Below are 21,372 nucleotides of genomic sequence, written 5' to 3'. Positions count from 1 at the left end.
ATTGGGAAATAAGGTAAACAGGAGAAGGCACCCACAACAATTTGAATCTTATCTTGAAAGAAAGACAATATGTCAGTGTCTTCACCCTGATACACTGTACCTTCAAAAAGTAATCATATTCTTTAAGCTTTTCTGTATTTTGTCACATTACAACCACAAATGTCAGTGTATTTTAATAGCCTGGAACAAAGTGGTGCATATAGGTTTAAGGAACCGGTTCAGTGTTTTCTGTCTTTTAAAAAACAAAACAAAACAAAAAAAAAACAACAAATAAAAATCTAAAAGATGTGTCCTGCATTTGCACTCGGCTCACTTTACTCTGATACCCCTAAACAAAATCAGTTCAATAAGACATGCTTTTAGTTATCAGAGTCCTCCTGAGTTAATTTGATCACATTAGAAATCCAGCTGTTCTGTGAAGAACACAGCAGAGAGGTCAGGGAGGGAGGTGTAGAGAATATTAGGTTGCACTATAAGGAATTTTTGGGACTTTTGTGAAATTATCTTCTTGATTACATGAATGCACGAATAAATCATACAAGTCATAAAACCAAACCTTTCCACACAAATGCCAAAGAATAAAATAACATCTTTGAACATTTAGTTAGTAATCAACAATCTTGACTGTTTACACTATGACATATTGTTTCTGTCAGTTCTTGTCGTGTATTTCCTTGCTTTGCATTGTCATATGAGCAGCAGCATTTTTGTATATGCTGCATCAGGTTGATAAGGCAGGACTGTATTTTATAGTGTGTTTCTTTCATGTATCCATTGCGCTTGCCTGTTCTCGACTTCAATAGGCACAAAAGGGCTTTTATCTGCTCACCATGCTGCAGCCAGCAGCAGCTCATATGTCCTGAACTCTGTTGTTCTTGAAGAGATAAGCCCTGATGTGGACAGAATTTGACTGAAAACTTCAAATGTGAATGTTTGCAGAGATAATAGGATTATAGTTGTTTGAAAGTCTAATAGAAATATCCAAAGTTTAATACTGCTCTGTTTGCATGCTGTTTCTTATCTAAAATATTGTTTCAAGAGAGAAACATACATTAGGGAGTCATAAAAGGCTCTTCACAAATTTGTGGCCACAAATATCTACAACATTTACAACCACATTCTTGGTGTTTACTTATAATAATCATTAAAAACTTCCCACAACAGAGTTTGTATATGTTTATCTGAAATCTTAAAAGAATAAAAGAAACCAGACTGACACAGTTAGGTGTTATAGTCACTTCATACACATTTTGCAGAAACCATGTCAGGGAGGACACAACAATCATCACATAAGTCTCTGAATAAAGCATTTAAAATAACAGTTGTGACTAAAACATAATATATATTCTGATAAACATCTGAACAGTCTTTAGAGTAAAAACCTCTTATGGAGAGGCACAATATTGTTACCACACTTACAATTTTTCCACACATGTTCAACTTAAGGCAAAACAGTCCAACGAGAGTCAAAGGACATTATTAAGAAACTTTTTTTAATGAATATCAACTGAAAAATTTGATTAGAAATGAATTAGAAACATTTTCACACATGTTATCGATGGAGAGGATTCCTGCTTTTAAAGTGAGACAATGGTATGATTTGATAATTTTTTGCTTTCTGTGTTGTTCAATTATATTTTGTGGGATTTAATGAGGAAATACACTTTTTTTTTAGGATAAATTAATCAACAGTCCTTAGATCCTAATAAATTATTATACTTCAGAGCCAGGTCATAAAATACAATGATGTGGTGAAAACTGTAAATACCTGTCAACCTGTTTTGAGCTTTGTTACATTGAACCTAAAAGTAAATGCAACATTTGGCCCCAGATGTGATCAAATCTGATGCCCTTTGTTGGAAAGTAATGCCATCAAACAAGTAAATAGTGGAGGAAGTGCTTCCTAATTACATAAATTAATATTACAATTACACAATCTAAATGTTATTCTCCTTGGCAAACTCTAATATGGGTGCATGACAAGGAATTAAATCTTATCTGGACAATAAAAGAGTTCAGTAATATATTTCATATTTGTTACATACAGAGTGGTATGTTTTTAAACATTGGATTCTAGTTTTACTTATCATGGCTTACAGCTAAAAAAAAAACATCCGAACATCTGCTTCTCATAAAATTAAAATGCCACACAAGTTTAATTACAGTATGAGTGTTAACACAGAAATATTATGTTGTGACACACAGCAGTGGCAAAGATGGCTAACTTGACAAGTGTTCAGCAAACATTACTTTACTCTTTCTACAAGGAAAAAAATGCCACAAAAAGGGATTTATAAAGAAGCTGACTGATAATGAAGTCCTGTATATATCAATGGAAAGTTAAGTGAAAGAAAAAACTGCAGTCCTGAGAGTTGCACTAGACAAAGCTTCAAGAGTCACCACACACACATATCCAGGACATAGACTCTGGAGGTCTGTTGATCAGAGACATTTTCATTTGGAAATCAATCTCTCAGAGTTTGAAAGAGTAGAGAGGCACAGAACGTAAGTGGCTTGAAATTCGGTGGGAAGTTTCCACAGCCAGTAATGGTTTGGAGAAACTTGTCATCTGGAGGTGTTGGTGCACTGAAGCCTATCGGTAGCAGAACCATTTACCAGGACATTTTAGAGAACTTCATGCTTCAATTTGCAGCTGCTAAGGCAGCTTGGGTGTCCATTCTGATCTCCTCTGTGCTTCTCTGCTTTGATGTAATAATTTATGCAAATAAGTATTGAGAGCATATTTAGTACAATGTATGGGCATGCTTTTTGGTAAGCCAGAATTTATTAAGTAAAATCATTTTGTGGTTCTATGTTATATTAAAATTTCCTGAGAAACTAATTTTTGGGTTTTCATTATTTCTAAGCCATCATCCTCAAATAAAAGAGAAACAAACACTTAAAATATCTCACTCTCCATGTAATAAATCTATTTATGAACTCACTTTTTATTTCTGAAACAAGGTAACTTTTCAATATTGTCTAATTATTCTTGTTGAGATGCAACCGCATTAATATTAAAACAGACCACAGAGCATACAACAAACTAGTATCACATGAGAAAATAGCCATATTACAGAGCTGTGCACTGTGCAGGTGATGCAGGTCTGACTTACACAAAGTAAAGATACAGCTATTGCTATCTTAGATCCTCAAATGTAGCAGCATTCAACCTTTCGCCAGTCTGCTGTGAAAAAGCCATCTGACGTGTTCAACATCACCACCAGGAGAACAGTCATGATGACAGGTCACGTTGGGGTTCAATCACAAATTACTTGAAACTGTGGTTTAATTAAAGAGGAGTTCACAAGCACACAGAGGTGTTCATGTCTTTCTGTGATACGGCGGCCATGTTGAGACTGCCAGTATGGACGTCTGGGATGGTCCTCTCTGGTCTCAGACACACAGCCAGCCTCTGTGGGAAACAAGCCGATGATCAGAGGTTTAAAAGAGGCTAGTAAATTAAACACATGAGAAATGGTTTTATTGTTTTGGGGTTTCTTTTTAATCCACAAACCTGTTTGAGAGAACCAGGGGTCCACACCAGTTTGTAGACCATGTATATGGGGATCCACATAAAGGAGGAGAAGCCGATGATGTAGCCGACTGTGATGCTCCAGTCTGGATACTTGTAGTCAAACAGCATGAGGGTAGGTGCTTTCAACAGAGAGCTCACTATGATGTACTGAGAGGAGTAGAGAAAAATTACACTTCAGTGTTGGAAATTTCATGCTGAAAAGTTTTCAATCGTGCTGATGAGTTTTGTTTTTAGAGGTTCCCCAAACTATCTGAAGGCCTGCATGCTTTTTTTTCTTTGCAAAAAGCTAATGCTTGTTCAGATTGAATAGAAAATCAATTTTCAAGTCTTAACATGGACCATTCTCAATTAAATTTAGCTGTGTACTCGTACCCACCACATGAATATTCTTCGATCTAAACTCTTCCAGTGTGACTCTTACTGTAGATTTAGGGTCATTGTGTTGCTGTTACAGATTTTTTTTCTCAGGATCGCCCTGTATTTAATACCATTCATATTCCCATTAGCTTTAAACAGGTTTCCTGTTCACACTAAGGCAAAATAAATCCCAGGACAAAAAAGGACAAAATGTTAAGAGTTAAAAGGGTATAAATGTTTTTGCAATTCATTGTAAATATTATTCTTTAACGTAAACTAAATATGTAAAATCAGTCAAAAGAAAGACGGATGCAAACAAAAAGGAGACATATCAAGCTGAGAGGAGTTTAATCTAGAGGAGAGTTTGTTTAAAGGCTGCTGGTCCAAGGAGTGTTTGATGCTACAACAAGCTTTTACTCATATCTTATCTACTGTAGCCCACTTATGTCTGAATTTCCTCAAAGGATGATGCTTATTTACCATTTCTTCCCTTCAAAATAAATACGCGTTAGTGTGTTCTCATTGTGCCAGTCCGAAGTATATGCTACTGTTATAAAAATTTTGACTTTATTTTCTTCTCTTACCGCCAGAAACGCAGGACTTATAGCAACCCAGCACACTCTCCAGAACAATCCTGGGGCTTGACCGAGCATCGCCTGAACATCGTTACTAAATCTTTTAATCCCTGAAACCAGAAATAACACAAAATGTAATTCTTACAGACAGTTATCAAGAAAGACACACAGAAATTTTTTTTTCAAAACATTTATATTTGTACCATAGAACCAGGAAACTGCAATAGCTTCAAGGAAACCCACAGCGATGATAGAGCATCCTACTCCAAACTCCTCCAGTAGCTTCACCACATAGGCGCCACCCTATGTTCATGTGAAAGTTGTGAGTTACATCAGCAATTTTATCATCTGGAAGTGTCCCAAAGTTTAAAACAGCAAGGAGCTGGAACTGTCATTTTGAGTAATGAGATGACAAAATGTGTTCAGAGGAAAACTTACATTTGTGAGAGTGCTTAGAGAACCCAGGAAACAGACAACCACCAAGCACAGAACAAAAAGCTCACGTCTGTGAGAGAAATAATCTGGGTATTCGTCCAGCACAGCGGTGATGATTGCCTCTAGCCCTCCAAACTAAAACACACAAATATTTCTATCAGAAAATTCATAAATTAAACAATCAGCTTTTGGACTTTTTATTGGGATTTTAATTGGGAGATGGCAAAAAAATGGTACATGGTTTTAAAAGGGGCATACAGGTAAAAATCTGAAAAAGTGTGGCAGTATGTTGAATTCAGGCCCCATCTCTCTATTATCCATAAAATCTAGAGTAACCATTTGCATTCAGCAATGACCTATTTAGAAAGTAGACTACTATTGTGCTTACTCGCAGTACTTTTGTTGCACAAATGGCCATTTGTATATTACAACATTATAAAACTATCCAGATTTCATACCGTGCTGTCGAGTCCCAGTGTGATCATCATCACAAAAAAAATTATAGCAAAAAAAGTAGACCCCATCATGTTTGCAATTGCTTCTGGGTATGTGATGAAAAGTAGACTTGGCCCTGAAATAAAAATAACAACAGGAGCAAGGCACAGGTTAGTATATGTTGAATCAGCTGATTTGATTTTGACTTCTGTATTTTCTGACCTTTATCTTTGGCCACATCCTCAACCTCGACCTTCCTCATCTCTGCCATGTAGCCCAGCACAGTGAAGATTACAAAGCCTGACACAAAGCTGGTCAGGCAGTTCACCAAACTGGTCACAATGGCATCACTGTTGGAGGAAGAACACAACTGAAATACACAGTCGTCATTGCAAGTGTTTAAAAGTTAAAATAAAACTAGAAAAAAAAATAAAAATAATGTTTCAACATTATTTAAAGACATGCACAATTATTCATTTAAATGTAAAACTCAGTTATTTGGTTAATCACATTTTACTCTGACATCTGATTGGTTAACCTGCGCAGAGACTTCAGACCAATTACCTTGAACAGGGCAGCATTGGACTTCATCTGGGATGCAGATTAAATAAATTCATGAGGTGGTGTTGATCACAGAATAACAAATAAATGCTAAAAATACTTCATTGTAAATAATACTAACATACCTATTGTTGTCATTTTTTTTATTCTGTATCCCCAAAAATCTAAATATTGAAAATAAAATTTTTACTGAATTGTGGCACTTTTGGAGCTCGACACTAAAAGCAAAAATCCTGCATATCTATCCTGTCAAACAAAAGAAGCAAAACTAAAGGTCTGTTTGTTATTATTGTGGAAACAGACCTAAATCAATTATAATGCAAATGATTACCTCTCTGAGAAGAGATGGATTATACTTTTAAATTAATAGCTTCCAGAGGATGTTACCCTCCGCTGCAGCATCTGTTTTAATTCGTGGTAGTTATATTCCTTTACTTTGCTGCATTGGTTTTACCTGCACAGCACACACACACTTGGTTTTCATATGTTAAATTTCATGCACGGTGACTCTGTGTGGATGACCTTTAAGTGTTTCAGATAGATCACAGCTGATGCATGATGTGCATCGGTTCTAACTTTGCATGGAGACTACCTACTTTTTTCCAGCGGTAAAACACAGACTTTGTGTGACTCATCGGGTTGGATTTTGAAGAAGCATACCGATAGCAGTTATTTGTAAAAGGGTTGTAGCTGGAAAGAGCCAAAAGAACGCCGAACCCAGGACCCAGAGAGAAGAAGATCTGAGCAGCAGCGTCCACCCACACCTGGAAAACAGGCGCAGACACTTTTCAACCCTTCCTCGAGTCTGCAGTCTGGGATGCTGCAGGTTTTCATATGTTAAACATGAAAAGTCATTCATTACTTCCTGACCTTTTAGTGACTTAATGTCATTAAAGTTCCTATTTCTCTATGTTGTGGTCTTGGTCACTCAATGTAATTCTGTCAAACTGAAAGATGTGCCTGTCAGAGGAAGGTCGAGCTGCTGCACAGCTGCATGCAGGGAGATCTGAAGAGCATTCGGCGGTAAAAAGGGGAGAACAGCATTGGATATACATGAGCGAGGGAGGAAGGGGGGAGCCTTTGTTAATGGGTAGAAAATCTGAAGTAATTATGCATCTTATTATTCTACTCTGTGGTTTATTTATGCATCTCATTTCATCTCATCCATATTCGCTTCCAAACAAAGCGATCGCACAGGTTTGGTGTAACACAGCAGCGAGCCGGATGAAGAAGAGGAGTATTTTTTATAGATGTAGGAGATATAGATAGGCAGATTGTCAAGAGGCTGGTATCTACCCAGGCACCATTTTCAACAAATATATTTAATAACCCTGCAACAAACTTAAAGCTGTTCCTTTTGTAAATTTACTTTACTTTGAAAAACACATAGAACAGTTTAGGTTTGTAAATGTTCAGTTTTTCTGTTACTGGTTGAGTGCATGCAGAGGTTTTGTACAAATCAAGTTGTAAATAAGAAATTGTTCTTTCTCTGCTCGACTAAATAAAGCTTAAATAACAACTAAAATATAACACGGTTTTCTGTTATTATATAGGAATACTGCCCCCAAAATAGAGTTTTAAAAATAATCAAGAATAAATCAACAGATAATCTCATATGTCTTTTTTAGATTTTAAGTCTACACATAAATAAATTAGCGTAGGAGAAAAAAATATATTTTACAATTAAAGCAGGGTTTTAAGCTGATGATATGGGTGAATAATAATTCTAACATTTGAGAAATATGGGTTAAGCTAGGTGTTTAGCTTTTGGTTAACGTACACTGGTCTCCAGCAGCTTGTCCCACTGTGGTTTCAGATAAAACACCACACCTCTCCAGGCTCCTGGCAGAGTTGCACCTCGAATCAGCAGGATAAAAAGCACAATGTAAGGCAAGGTGGCGGTGACCCACACAACCTGACGGTGAGCAGAGAAAATAGCAGAGAGTGAGAAACAGAGGAAAGGAAAGTCTTTATTTTAGCAATTCAAAAAGTGAAACTCAGATAGTATTAGGGTTTGCAGAAACACAGAAACAAGAGAAAAAGGATGTTCTCTAGAGTATCTGCACTCAATAAATGATGATTTGCAGTATCAGTGCAGCATGGCAGCAAGCTGTCGACCTCTGTGGGGTTTCATATCAGTTAAATCAAGCGCAGAAACACAGAGGTCACTGACGCAGCTTTTGATACTTTTGGCAGTGTGGGCAGATGCCAATTCCAGTTGGACATTTTTTTATCAGTCTTCATAAAGGGTGTCTGGAGAAGGAAACATGAACTGTGAGCTTCATAAAACAGAGTGGACCAACATCAGAAGATGACATGGTCCCCTAAACCATCACTGAATGTGGAAACTTCACACTAGACTTGGATTCTGTGTCTCTCCACACCTCCATCAGACTCCTGGATCTTAATCTCTAAACAAAATGAAAAGTTTACTCTTCAGATGAAGTCCTCTTTCATCTAAAGAGGACTTTGGGCCACTCCTTCTTCTAATTAGCCCAAGACATTTCTGACACCGTTTCTGCTTGTAGTTGATGTCCTAGATTTGTCTATGTGAGGTGAAGTTTGAAGCTCGGACTTCACTTTGGGAACCACTCTAAAATTTTAGGAGGGTTTTGCTTCACAATCTTCTCACAGCGGAGGTTATCCCTGCTGCAAAGGCACATTTTCTTCTGCCGTTTTTTTCCTTCCACAAAACTTTCCATTCATATGCTTGAATACTGACAAATTCTTTATTGGCATTCAGAGCCACAATAAAGGCCTAATCATCAAATGAACAGAAATAAATACTCTGCAATACATCTATGGAAGATGGTATTTATAAAGTATATTCATTCATTCTTACCTTCCCTGAGGTTCGCACACCCTTCCAGAGGCTGAAGTAAACTATAGTGAAGATAAGAAAGAGGCAGAGCATCAGCTGCCAGCGAACACCCCCGACATCTCTTAGTCCTGACGACTTGTGGATTTCAAGAACGTTCCTCCTGTTGAGAGAAAATCCGCGTCTCATCAGGCTGTCAGCAAACAAGACAAGAAGGGCTTGTGGTTAAAAATAACCATCTGGCAACATTTGTGAGAACTGTTACAGTAAAAGCTATTTATACTCGCATATGTGGTTTCTGTTACTCACACTTACATGCACTTACGTGTAAAATTCCTCTGCCGGAGACCTGGAGGAATTTGTCCAAGTCACATTATCCATTCCAAAGTAGTTGGTGCAGTTGGGGGTGTTCCAGACGTTATCACAGTTAGTCCAGGGGAGGATGCTGGAGAAGGAGGAGTAGAAGTAGAACAGGGCCCAGGCGATGATGGTGTTGTAGTAGAAGGACACGTACAGAGCAATGACACAGATGGCATATCCTATTCCTGAAAGACCAAGTCACACATCACGCAGGATTCCCACTTTTAGCTTTGCTTTGTGAATAAAATGCAGTGATTAATTATGGGAAAGGTTCAATCAAAAGGGCTTTTTTTTATCTTATCTGAATACCTGTGTTAAATCAGCTCATTGCTCAGCCTCACCTTTGAAAATAGGACAGATGTGTTTCCATATGGATATGGCTCCAGTCCGGTGGAACTGCCCGAGAGCCAGCTCCATGTAAAACAGCGGCACGCCACCAAAGATCGCCATCAAAATGTAGGGGATGAGGAAAGCACCTGAACACATGCATGACAGAAGACGCTTTAATGTCTCAGCTGTTCATCTGAAAACAACAAATATATTTTAACACAAAGAAATGACTTCAAAATTCATCAAAAACTGATACAACCACAGAGGAGCCACAGAAAGAAATGAAGAAAGAAAAGAAAACAAAGACAGAAAAAAAGACAACATTTGAAAGAAAGAAATATCACATCACTAATTACCTTGATTGAAATTAATTGTTGATGCATACATTTAGAAAAAATAAAATAAATTAATATAGTTTTACTATTTATAATTTGGTTGCCTAAAATGATAGCTCTAAATTGACTCTTGTGTACAAAATGAATAAGTGTATCAAGATTTTTTTGTATAATTTGTATATTTCAAGAGATGAGCCAGTAACACAGACATAATAAAAAAAAGAAATTAAAACTTTTTTGTTTGTTTGTTTGTTTAAATGCCTTTCATTTTTATTACTTTTCCATTTTAGATACGCCTGCTTTGGCACCATGGACAGTTCCTGCTATTAGTTTTTCCTGAGTAGTTTTACATTATTTAATCTATTAGTCATTTTATTTCTCTATTATTATTATTAATTATTATTATTATTATTATTAATAATAATAATAATAATAATAATAATAATAATAATAATAATAATAATAATAATAATAATAAACGTTAAACAAGTTACTGACTTTACAAAAGTAACTTTATTAACCTGGAAGGTAAATTTCATCTTTAAACACTTACCGCCACCGTTTTGATAACAAATGTAAGGAAATCTCCAAACGTTGCCCAAATCCACCGCAAACCCAATGACAGACAGGAGAAAGTCCATCTTCTTGCTCCATTTGTCCCTGGAGTCCGTCTGGGTGATCGCCGGCACAGCCGCGGCGTTGTTGGCGCTGTAGCCGGAGTTCGGAGAGCCGTGCTGGGGCAGAGTGCCGGCCATGACCGCAGAGTCCTGTTCGGGGCAGCGGACTGAAAAGTTAGAGAGAGGAGCTGCTCCAGAGGAGAGGAGGACGCTGCTCCTCAATCAGATCACAAGGGCCGAGTGGGAGGAGTTGAAGCTGCTGGGGGGACGTGGAGGTACCTGTTGGTGGAAAAAAAAAAAATGAAACGCTTCCCTTTCTGATAGAGCTTCTAGGTCAAGTTGACCAGTTCTTTACATTAGTGTTGTTGTTAATGTCTGAGTTGCTTTTCATATTTATAGTATCCTTCAAAGGTAGAGGGAAATTATACGTGGTTTTTAATTTTATTTAAATGTTTTATGCAAATACAAACATTGAAAGTATGCTTTGGATTTTGTCTTCCTTGTTCAGCTTGTCCTTGAGATGTGTCGTTTCCATTTTGTCTTCTTTGCAAAATATCCCAGTCAGAAAAAAAATTGCTTGGAGAACATCTGCAAACATAATTTTTTAAATTAAATAATTTTATTTGATCTAAACCAGGGGTCTCAAACTCCAGTCCTCGAGGGCCACTGTCCTGCAGTTTTTAAATGTGCCACAGGTACAAAATCCTGGAATAAAATGGCTTAATGACCTCCTCCTTGTGTAGATCAGTTCTCCACAGCCTTGTTAATGACCTAATTATTCTATTCAGGTGGTGCAGCAGAGGCACATCTAAAAGTTGCAGGACAGCAGCCATTGAGGACTGGAGTTTGAGACCCCTGATCTAAACCCATTCATTTTAACTTTGGCTGAACTCTGGTTGAAATGTTGGTTGAAAGTGAACCTGTGGTCTCAAGTGTTTTGCAGCTTTTAACTGGTTTTCTTTCAGGATTGTCCTGGATTAATCTCCGTCCTTCTTCCCATCAACTCTAATCAGTTTCCCCGACTCGGTTGAAGAAAACTGTCCCCACAGTATAATGCTGCCACCACTACGTGTTACTGTGAGGAAAGTGTGCAATGTTCATTTTTGATGTTTTACATGGACTGACCAGAACACTTTTTGCTTTGTCTCTGCAAACAGAACTTCATGTGGCTTTCATAAAGACCCACCTGAGGTGTGAATCTCTGCAGCTCCTCCAGAGTCAGTATCCCATTAGATGAACAACCATTCTTTCTTAAGTTTGAATTTATTGCTTAAATTTTGGATTTTCACGGATGGCTTGGACGATATTTATTTATTTTTCCAGGGGACAGAAAAAAAACAATCCATTAAATATTTTTACAAAGAAATGCATATTTCTTGACTTTTTGACTTAACTTTAAGCTGCTTTTCAACAAAGCAAAAGGTCAAACTAACCACCAAATTTGAAAAAGATAGAAAGCGAAACAAATGTGATATGTTACATTTTTAGGGAAACAAGTCCAGTGAAAAATGATGATCATCTTTAAAGTAAGTGAACTGATGATTGCTCTTTAAAATATCTCACCATCCTGACGTTTGTGTGGTTTGGTGAAAACACCACAATCAAATCCCAGCAGTTCAGCTGCGCTCATCTGGCTCATCTTTCAAATCCAACCCTTTCAGCTGTGAGTGGACCAAAAGACTACTAACTGGACACTGTGGGAGCAGCAATCTTGTGTGAGCAGGAAGTAACAGAGAAAATGGATATGACCCAGTATGAGATAGGAGCAAAAGCATCCAGCATCCACTGGTAGCCAAACTGTCTGGACTGGTGTCACGTGACTGAGGCTGTCTGCCACCAGAGTCAGGAAATGGTGAAATGATGGCTTGCTTTTAAGTAATTTTGGTACAAAGATACTTTTAGATTCCTGTCTGGCTGTGTAGGATAGGTTAACAAACAACTGAGAAAACAAAAACGGCACATGTTGTGGAGCCAAAATGCAAGGGTCCCTGAGGGCCAACAGCATCAAAACATTTTAGCTCTAAAGCTTGTATCACTGGCCTTCTGAAGCACATCACCTTGTCAGTGTGTGTTGGCATACACGGCCAGGAGAACATCAGACTGACAGCAGCTTGTATCACATGCCCTGCTGCCTGTTGGAGCCCGTCGACTCTAATCACACACGGACAGGTGGACGTTGGCCGTGCCCACCGCACTGCTCACTGACAGGCGGCACTGTTGGACTTTTATAAGTGTGGTGAGGTAATCTGAAATACATCTAAAATGTTAAGCTGAGGTAACAATATAGTTTTCCTCTCTTCTGTTTACTGGAGTTTAGACTTTCCTCTGTTTACACAGATCTTTTTCCTTTACTTCTAATTGCATTGCAGAAATTCCTTTTAGATCTTTTCTTCATTGCAGAAGATTTCTGAGAGCATCAATTTGTTTCAACCGCGCAGCTTCTTACTGCAAATCAACAATGTGCTGCTCTTACAAAACCTCTCAACAGTTTATGCAAAAAGTGTCAAATTCAGTTAAAAATGCACCTCATAAGTGCCATAGTGTCAGAAAATGGAGGCTGGAGGGACAAGACAGAAAAGGGTTTGGAAGTGAATGCACCAGGAGGCTTAAATACTGAAAGTCAATGACTGCAGTGAAATCTGCTAGGTTTCCTATGGTAGAAACTCTTTTCCACCAATTTGAATAATCTATTATGACCTACTGTAGGCTTAAGAAGACATGCATAAAAGAAACCGAAGCACCGATCTGAGAGCACCTTCTATGTTAAAGTAGCTCCTTTAGTGGCTTCATCTAGGAGAGAAACACTGCTAAACAGATCAGCTTTAAGCCAGTTTTCAAGACTGAAGAATGAAAGCAAGCACATAAAGTTAGTTGCAGTAAGAGCTCATCCAGTATATGACAGAAGTTAAACTTTAAAAGAGTGCAAAGTGTTTCATCCACAGAAGAAAAATATTACAAGATGAAGCTTCTGTAAAGCGTCAAAAACTGTGAGAGAAGATATAATAAAAAGTTGAAATTACAGCAGATAATGCAAAATTAAAGGAAGGAGGAGAATGCAGTAGAGTAGTCAGAGACATGTAGACAAAGGAAGATGTTTAAATAAAATATGAAAATATTTTTTACTTATAATATAATAACAATATTATATATCTTTTTGGCTGAAATTTGATTAAGTTTAAATTACCTTTTTTCTTAAAAAACAAACAAACAAATATGTTTATTTAATCATAAAAAATATCAAAAGCATCCAAAAATCAATGTTAAACCCAAATCTATAAACTGAAATGTGGATTTTTTCAAATTATTATTATTATTTTACAGTGTACAGCAGCTGTTACTTGCTAATTTTTAAGGAAACTCAGTCCCCTTGAATCAGTCTCTAAATGGCTGGAATTAAGTTTTATGATTTAAAGTAACATTAATTCCTCCAAGGACAATGCTGAAGTTCAGGATTTCTGAAATGAGCTGCTGTAGGTACGCAAACACTTTCAAAACATTTATTTTTCTCCTTAAGGGAAACTAATGATGATTTGAGGCAACGTTCTGCTATGATATTTAAACAGAAAAACTATTATCCCTGTTTATCTAAAACCTTAGCAAAGTGACATCCCAGACAGGGAATCCTGGGTTAAAGATGATTATGAGGTTAACAGAGGGAAAGAGGGCTCTGGCCTCACTGCTCTCAGTCTGTCATGTTCTGTTATCCCTCCGTCTTTTCACCACCTGATGCACATGACAGCTCAGACCTGCAGGCAGAACCAGACCGATCACCCCCAGACATCACACTGAAGTATGTTGGAGCTTATAGCAGCTTCTCTTCCTCAGATACTCAGACTGTACTTCACTGAAGATGCTCTCACTCATATGCTGTATATATGTTTAAAAGATGATCAGTAAAACCTGAGAAATTGCAAACTGTTGGGATTCTCATAGAATTGGGCATGAGAACTGATTTGATGCTATCGCCACCTTCTGGACAGCAGTCCAGTAACTTGCACTATTTTGCAGTCTGTCCACAAAAAACTTTTTATTCCAATTCATTAGGGATTTCTGCAATGACAATTTGATTTTAAAAGAGCTATTAGCAGTCAACTAAACAAAAAGTGCTTGATAAACTGCATCAGATTCGTTGCCACGTGTTTTGATTGACATGAAGAAAGGTCAGAAGAAGGTCATCCAAACTCCAAGAAATAACTTGGAGTAACCCTGAAGCTTTACTATTGCAGAACACATCGAAATATTTAAGAAATCTGATTCACTGTGAGCAAAATAAACTTCAGGTTTTAAAGAGTTTAAAACAGAATATATAGTTTTGCAGTAAAACCATGCTGCGTGGTGTAGCGGTAAAGCGATATAAACAGAGGCTATTATGCTCATCCTGGGTTCAACTCCCAACTCTGTGACCTTTGCTGCACCTCATCCCGCCTTCCCTCTGTACCCATTTCCTGTCTGGTGATTGTAAATAAAGCCCTCTAGACCTCTTTTTTTGGTTTAAGTTTATTTATTATGTATTATTGTGAGTGGGAGATTGCAGACAAAGCTGTCATAAAGCAAATTTACTGAGTTCCCATTCAGTACACCTTAGCTTCTTCCATTCTGGTGCCTCATTGCTAATACTTCGCTAGAAAGTGAGGAGCTCCATCAGTTTCTCTGTGTTGGAAGGAATAAGCTGAGATGGATCAGATTTGGCTTGGAATACCTAAAACTCTGAATCCATTTTAGCAACTTGGTCTCTAAAACAATCCTTTAAGGAATTGTAGCTCAAACTCTGCTAATGATCACAAGAGTTTGTCTAAACTACGAGCAGGTAATTATTGGAAAGTAACAATTTATTTCTTCTTCCTCATTCTGATGCGGATGGGACCTCATGACTGCTTTTCCTATTATTGACCACAAGATGGCACTGAGAGTATTGTAGAAAGAAACTCAAAACTCAGCTTGCAATTTATAGTTTGGAAATACTTTCGTATCATGTGCACTACCTGTATGAAGCTACCACTGTAATTTACGACAACATCTATAAACTGACACTACCCTAAGTAAATGTTCAGTAAAGATTGAACATTTACTTAATGTCTTTGTCTACATGACACATTTAAGATATGGAATAGAGTAGAATAGGTGAGTAGAATATAAATAATCTTTGTTTTCCCAGAGTGACAATATTTCTGTGCAGCACCAGATAAGTGGCAAGTAATCAAAACAAGCAAACTCACACACAGATAGAATATAAATTAAACAGAATAAAGAACAAAATTATTTGCTAAATGTGTAAATATGCATCTACCACCATTTTTAGGGGTTTACAAGAAACCCTCCACTTTCCACATAAAATTTGAAATTCAAGAGTCCTTTTTATTAGTTCAGAAATCTTTCAAGTAAATTTGTACATGTTGCATTGTCCCGTAGAGCTGCTCGCATCACTGCTGCTGTTTGAAGCTGGTCTTCCTCTCCATTTTAATAACTTCAACACATTTCTTAATATTGGAAATCTTTTTCTTTTTTGAAAAAGAAAAAGCTACAAATGATTTCTCAGTTGTAATTCTCAACTCAATTGTAGTTAAGTTATTTAAAAAAATAAACAGATATTTAATAAACCTTCAAAATTCCTTTTTTCACAGATTTGCACATATTTTATAGTATTAGAAGGCTACTAACCATACAGCTCCACAGCTCAACGATCACCCGGTTGAATTGGCTTTTGGCTCAGCCAATGGCAGCGCTGCTCGTGCGCCCAACAGAGGAGGAGCCGCGAGCTCCATCTGGGTTCACACGCAGCTACGGGGAGAGGTGCTGCGCTCGTGCAGGAGGCAGGATCCATGGCAACAATCATGGCAGGTGGGAGAAAATTATCTACATTTATACTTGTAGCGCATATATAGATTGCTTCCAATGCATGGGGACGGAAAACTATTCTCCGAGACAGAGAAAATGAACCCTTTGTGTCTTCTTTGCTTTGTTTCAGAAGCGGAGACCCGCCAGAAGCTGCTGCGCACCGTCAAAAAGGAGGTGGGTATTTTCACATCATCAGGAAAATCGTTTCGGGGGGGGAAAACTGCCTTATGAAGGTTTTATTGCTTAAGCTGCACTCTTGTCAAACTTTCACGGAGATTATGACAACTCATATGGCTCACACCATGTTTGGACACCGCTTCTCATATCTGAGTATGGTTTGAATAAACGTGGCTGATCTGAAAGACCAGTTTACATGTTTTTTAGGGAAATAACAGTTAGTTTAAATAATCAAAAAGATAAATAATTAAGATTTTTTTTTTGATATTGTTATTGTTACTTTGCTGGAGCTCAGAAGGAAGAAGCAGCACAAAGGAAGCAGATTGTCTGGCATCACAGCAAAGGAGATCATCAGTCTTCTGACGCACCATTTGGTTGTTTTATTTGGATATAATTTTGTGTGTGTGTGTGAGAGAGATAGAGAGACAGATAGAGAGAGAAAGGAAATAGAAAGGGGTGGGGGAGTTGAGGGGAAGAGATGCTTGTAATTAATTTTACTGCATTTAGTGGAAGCAAACATGGAAGCAGCCGCAATAATTTGATCATCTGGGTTTCCTCCCAAGCACAAAGAAGCAGATTTTGAATGAAACATTAGGATTGTTTAGTTGGCCTGACATTTAAACAACGATGACAGTCCCTTAGTAGATTAGAAATCCTTGCAGATAATTAGGGAGCTTTTATCAAAGAGCTGTCTGCACATTTTCAACAACAGTATTGGGTTTTTCCATAAGATGCCGTATGAGAACGCTTAAAACTATGTCTTAGACTTTGCCATATTTTCACAGCAAACTGGGAAGGCGTTGAGATGCAAACCTCTTCCTGCATCGCCATCTATGTAAGGAGAGGTCACACAGTGACTCATCTAATATCTGTTTTTACTGATTTTCTTTATTTTTAACACATCTGGAGCAGAGACTGAGAGATGAAAGCAATAAAGCAACTTACCAAACTTTTCAGTGAATCGTCTTTGTGTTTTCCCACATGCAGGCTGACCTGCAGGTTTTTTTTTTTTATTTGAAAGGTGGAAATGTTTAAAAAATGAACCATATATTAGGGCAAAGCTCCACTAACACCCTCAGCCAGACACATAACTGATATCAAGGTATTCCAGGTTTTTAAACATAAAATTTTAAAAACTGCTATAAATTGCCATCATATTGTTGCTATGGTTGCAAGTGAGAAAGAGTCTGAAGGTTTTTCACTAGCTATCTAAAAACATAAATGTGCAGTAGTGCACCTCCCCCACCTGTTGCTGTGCACTGCAGGTCAGCTGGCAGGAAGAACAGCCATTTTGTTGTTATAATATTGGATCTACAAGAGTGTCACTTCACAGATGTGCTACTTGGCAAACTCCGAGTTACACATCTGGTAGCTCTGCACAACAACCTTGTTTTCTTAAAAACTACCTCTGAATTTATTGTGGGTTTATTTTATGTTTTTTGCTTTGGTCTATGTATCAAAATAACAACAGCTATATGTTATAGATAACGGTATCATCATTCTACTGTACAGATGAGGTAATTTGGTTTTCTGTTTTAAAAACAAAACAGTGAGATAATGTTTAACATTTTTGTTTAGATTTTTTCTTATAAATATTGTGGTAATGTTAAACTGTGGTATTTTTACTTGATGTACTACATGAATCTGTACCCTAATCTGTACAGATCCATCCATGCTTCGTATAGATTGTGAATCAAACTATAATTATACAAATCAAAATTACTTACAAACGTCCAAAAGCAAAAGCAAGATTCCAACCTGCTTTTTAATCTCCCTTAAATATCTTTGCTAGGATCGGCATTTTTAAATCATTTGCTTATGCTTTATAAATGGCAGGATTTTTTTCTGGCTAACAAAACCTTTAAATTTGCATCCTTATTTAAATGAAAATGGAACGGCTTCGGTCAGATTTGTCTTCCTTTGCTTCCTGTTTACAGTCTTATCTGTGGAGGCCAGACCCTTCCTCTGATTAAACTCTGTTCACAATTAGCTTCACTCACAGTGACTCTTTTCAGTTTTTATTTTCTTGCCTTGTTTATGTGTAGCTGCTAGAGCCATCTGTGGCCAGATTGGGTCTGTGGACGGACCGACATCATTGTGGTTCATTGTGTGAATGGCTCACTTTGATCCCAGATGGATTTTTATTAGACCTGCACGATATCAGTAAAGCATAATGCTGGAATATAACTGCTGAGTATTGTGTGCATTTTCCACAATATTTTGCTTATCTTCCGTTCATCACAGTATCCTTTCAATCTTTTCAACAAGATGTGAGCATAAAGGACAGTGAAATGCAACCAATTGGCCAAATATATAGTTGGAAAGCAGAGTTTAAGTGCAATACATTTCAAACATTGTCTCCACGTAGTAGCTTCTGTTTTCACATTTGGAAACATTAATAGTAAGATGATCATTGTGATCCTGTGAAAAACAACATTAATGTAGCCAGCTTAAATATTTTTTTACAGAAAGTAATATGAAATGCTGCAATGCTTGATGTTACAACTCTATGATGGTAGCTGTTCTAATGTAGGTATTTGAATATTAACCCTTTATAGAGGAAACATTTTTTGTCAACCTGAAGTAAAACTGAAATGCACGCTTCTTGTTGAAACAGATTTTCCATCGTTTCACTAACTTTAACACACCGGGTCAAATGAAGTGGGATAAATTGTGAATAAACCCTCACTGAAACATAAGAGCTTAAGCCATTTGTAAACTAATATATTTTATGTATTTCTCCATTGCATTTCCACTGTGCCCCACTGTTGTTTAATGTTTTTTCTGTGATCACTCTGAAGGTGGATGAAAAAATAAGTTTGTTTGCGCCATTTTCCATTGGTTTATGAGTTATATTGCTTGGTGTGGGCTGTGCCATATGGTGTCTCTATGCTGCGTGTTTACGCTCCGTCCCCATCAAGCTGGTTTTATGCCACCCGGTTGCTCAGACGTACCTGGATGTGGGCCATTATTCAGAGAACTGAGCCTGTCTGCGGCAGCAGAATTACCTCTCTGGCAGAAAATTGGTGTGAATAAGAGCTCCTATTTGCCTGGTCTTTAGTACGGAGCCTCACTCGAACTGCCTGTGTCACTGTGTCACGCTCTGCCTTTTCCATATATCATGCTTTAACAAACAAACACAAATGCACACCTGTGTTTGCTAAAGGAGTGAGTGAAAGAGAGCAGCACCCTTTACTTTCCTGCTTCCTGTGAACCATTTTCATTCTTTGTTTTAGGGTTGTACAGATTTTTCTGTGCCACTGAGGTGTATTGATGGACAGTGTTAATGCAAGGTTGATTAATTCATTCCAGGGCAACAAGCTCAGGGAAATCATCAGATATCACTACCATCATGCACACGGATAGACATTATCACTTGGAGACTGTGATCCTGTTTGTGCCTCTTAGGTGAATGATAGGTATAATGAGGATTTTGGAACTGCTGGAACAGGATGGCCTCCTTCCTTAAGGTTAAAAAAAAATCTTAATATGTTGCCTTGACTTTGAGGTGATGAACTGCCTGATCGACGAAGACGAAGCTCAAACCCGCATGTGCAATAAAAAAAATCTTAGTAAACTAATGAATCAGCTTTACATACGCAACAGTCGTGACTTAGCTTTTTCATTTTTTACATTACTTGCTCCCTTTATTCTTCATCGACATTGAATAATGAAGGGTGGATGTTAGTAAATTAGTTTTTCTCTCTGGCTGCTATTTGTTGCTATTACAGGATGTAATTGGAGTGCTCAGCAGATCTTTTATCAGTAAAGCTGTTGGTTTCAAGACAGTGATTAGTTAGAGCAGATTTACCCAGCTTTGCTGCAATAGAAGTTGCCAAAACATTGCTTAGCTACAAAATGTACGTGAAAACGACTTTGAAGTGGTTGAGCTCTGTGTTACTGACGACTTGATGTTGGAGCTGCAGTCATTCCTATTTGTGTCAAAGATGAATTAATGTTGTTTTTTTTATGCATCTTTTTGGATAGAGAGTTCCACTTTGAGACTCGTGACATCTCCATAGAAACCCTCAAGTTGCCAGCGCACAGACGCTTTGCCAGACTTATTCCTCAGAGGGCTGATCAGTAGCCTAGATGAGAGGGACGAGGGGACACAAGTGAGCAAATCAATCAAATTTTTTCTTGTCAGGTGAACTCAGGAAAGGAAGCTAAGGGACCCAAGACTCCCGTGTTCTACATGTTGGGGCGTGCACGTGTGTGTGTGTGTGTGTGCTTTCTTTTTTTAGCAGTATATTCATGAGTTGAAGCTGCTAGGCATCTCATCAGACTGCTGCTGTCTCTGTTGTGTTGGCAGTATGAATCATTTCTGTTGCAGCTGAAATAAACAATGGCACTGCTTGTTTCTAATGACTGTGCTCTAATTAGTCAGTGCCATATGAGTAAATAAATATTTTCAAGGAGTGCAGTTTGAGCCAGTTTCAGCTTCCACAAGTGTGATAAAACAGATTAAATCTTTCACTAACTGTGAGAAGACTAACTAACATTGCTGGTTTGCTATAGCTAGCTAACTAATGGAGTAGTTAGTTAGTTAGTTAGTTAGTTAGTTAGTTAGTTAGTTAGTTAGTTAGTTAGTTAGTTAGTTAGTTAGTTGGTTAGTTAGTTAGTTAGTATTGCACAATGTGCTTTCTATAAAAGTATGAATTTACTCAAAAATAAGATTGTGACGTTATGAAAAACAGCATGTCTCTCTAAAATTTCAGGTCATGAAATGTTATGTGGTTGACTATTACTTTGAGTAAAATATTATTGATATTTGGTTCATCAAAATTATCTGCAGCCATATTGAATAAATTATGACATTGTTTTGATAAAAATATTTAAGCTCACATTCCGGTGTTTTCTAACGCAAAATTTTCTGTTTCATCAGCTGAAAGCACAACTTCATTATAACTGATAGAAATGAAAGCTTAAAAACATCAGTCTGTGTAAATAATCAAGATAATCACTTAGTAAATTAACTGGAATAAATAAACTTCTCAAT

At 37.5% G+C, this 21,372-nt stretch overlaps 2 protein-coding genes across 4 annotated transcripts in view; one reads left to right on the top strand and one right to left on the bottom strand.

Moving 5' to 3' along the window:
* Positions 1-1,214: 1,214 nt before the first annotated feature.
* Positions 1,215-10,619, bottom strand: slc6a4b (solute carrier family 6 member 4b). Its single transcript, XM_028032897.1, has 13 exons — positions 10,298-10,619; positions 9,421-9,555; positions 9,045-9,264; positions 8,744-8,882; positions 7,682-7,816; positions 6,562-6,665; positions 5,563-5,690; positions 5,364-5,476; positions 4,909-5,040; positions 4,674-4,773; positions 4,480-4,580; positions 3,518-3,685; positions 1,215-3,415 (listed from the first exon to the last, which is right to left on the bottom strand). The coding sequence occupies exons 1-13, from the start codon at positions 10,497-10,499 to the stop codon at positions 3,305-3,307; spliced, it is 1,788 nt and encodes a 595-aa protein (XP_027888698.1). The 5' UTR covers positions 10,500-10,619; the 3' UTR covers positions 1,215-3,304.
* Positions 10,620-16,116: 5,497 nt separating this feature from the next.
* The window catches only part of sgsm1a (small G protein signaling modulator 1a), a 29,066-nt gene continuing 23,810 nt past the window's right edge, over positions 16,117-21,372 (top strand). For all 3 annotated transcript variants that reach the window (XM_028034557.1, XM_028034558.1, XM_028034556.1), the window contains exons 1-2: positions 16,117-16,199; positions 16,327-16,370. In XM_028034557.1, the coding sequence (XP_027890358.1) occupies positions 16,181-16,199; positions 16,327-16,370 (63 nt within the window). In that variant the 5' untranslated portion in view covers positions 16,117-16,180. The remainder of the gene's footprint in view (positions 16,200-16,326; positions 16,371-21,372) is intronic.

Source organism: Xiphophorus couchianus, chromosome 12 (assembly GCF_001444195.1).
Source record: "Xiphophorus couchianus chromosome 12, X_couchianus-1.0, whole genome shotgun sequence".
Lineage (NCBI taxonomy): Eukaryota > Metazoa > Chordata > Actinopteri > Cyprinodontiformes > Poeciliidae > Xiphophorus > Xiphophorus couchianus.
Note: the sequence above shows the minus strand (reverse complement) of the source record. Positions and strands in the feature narration are given on the sequence as shown.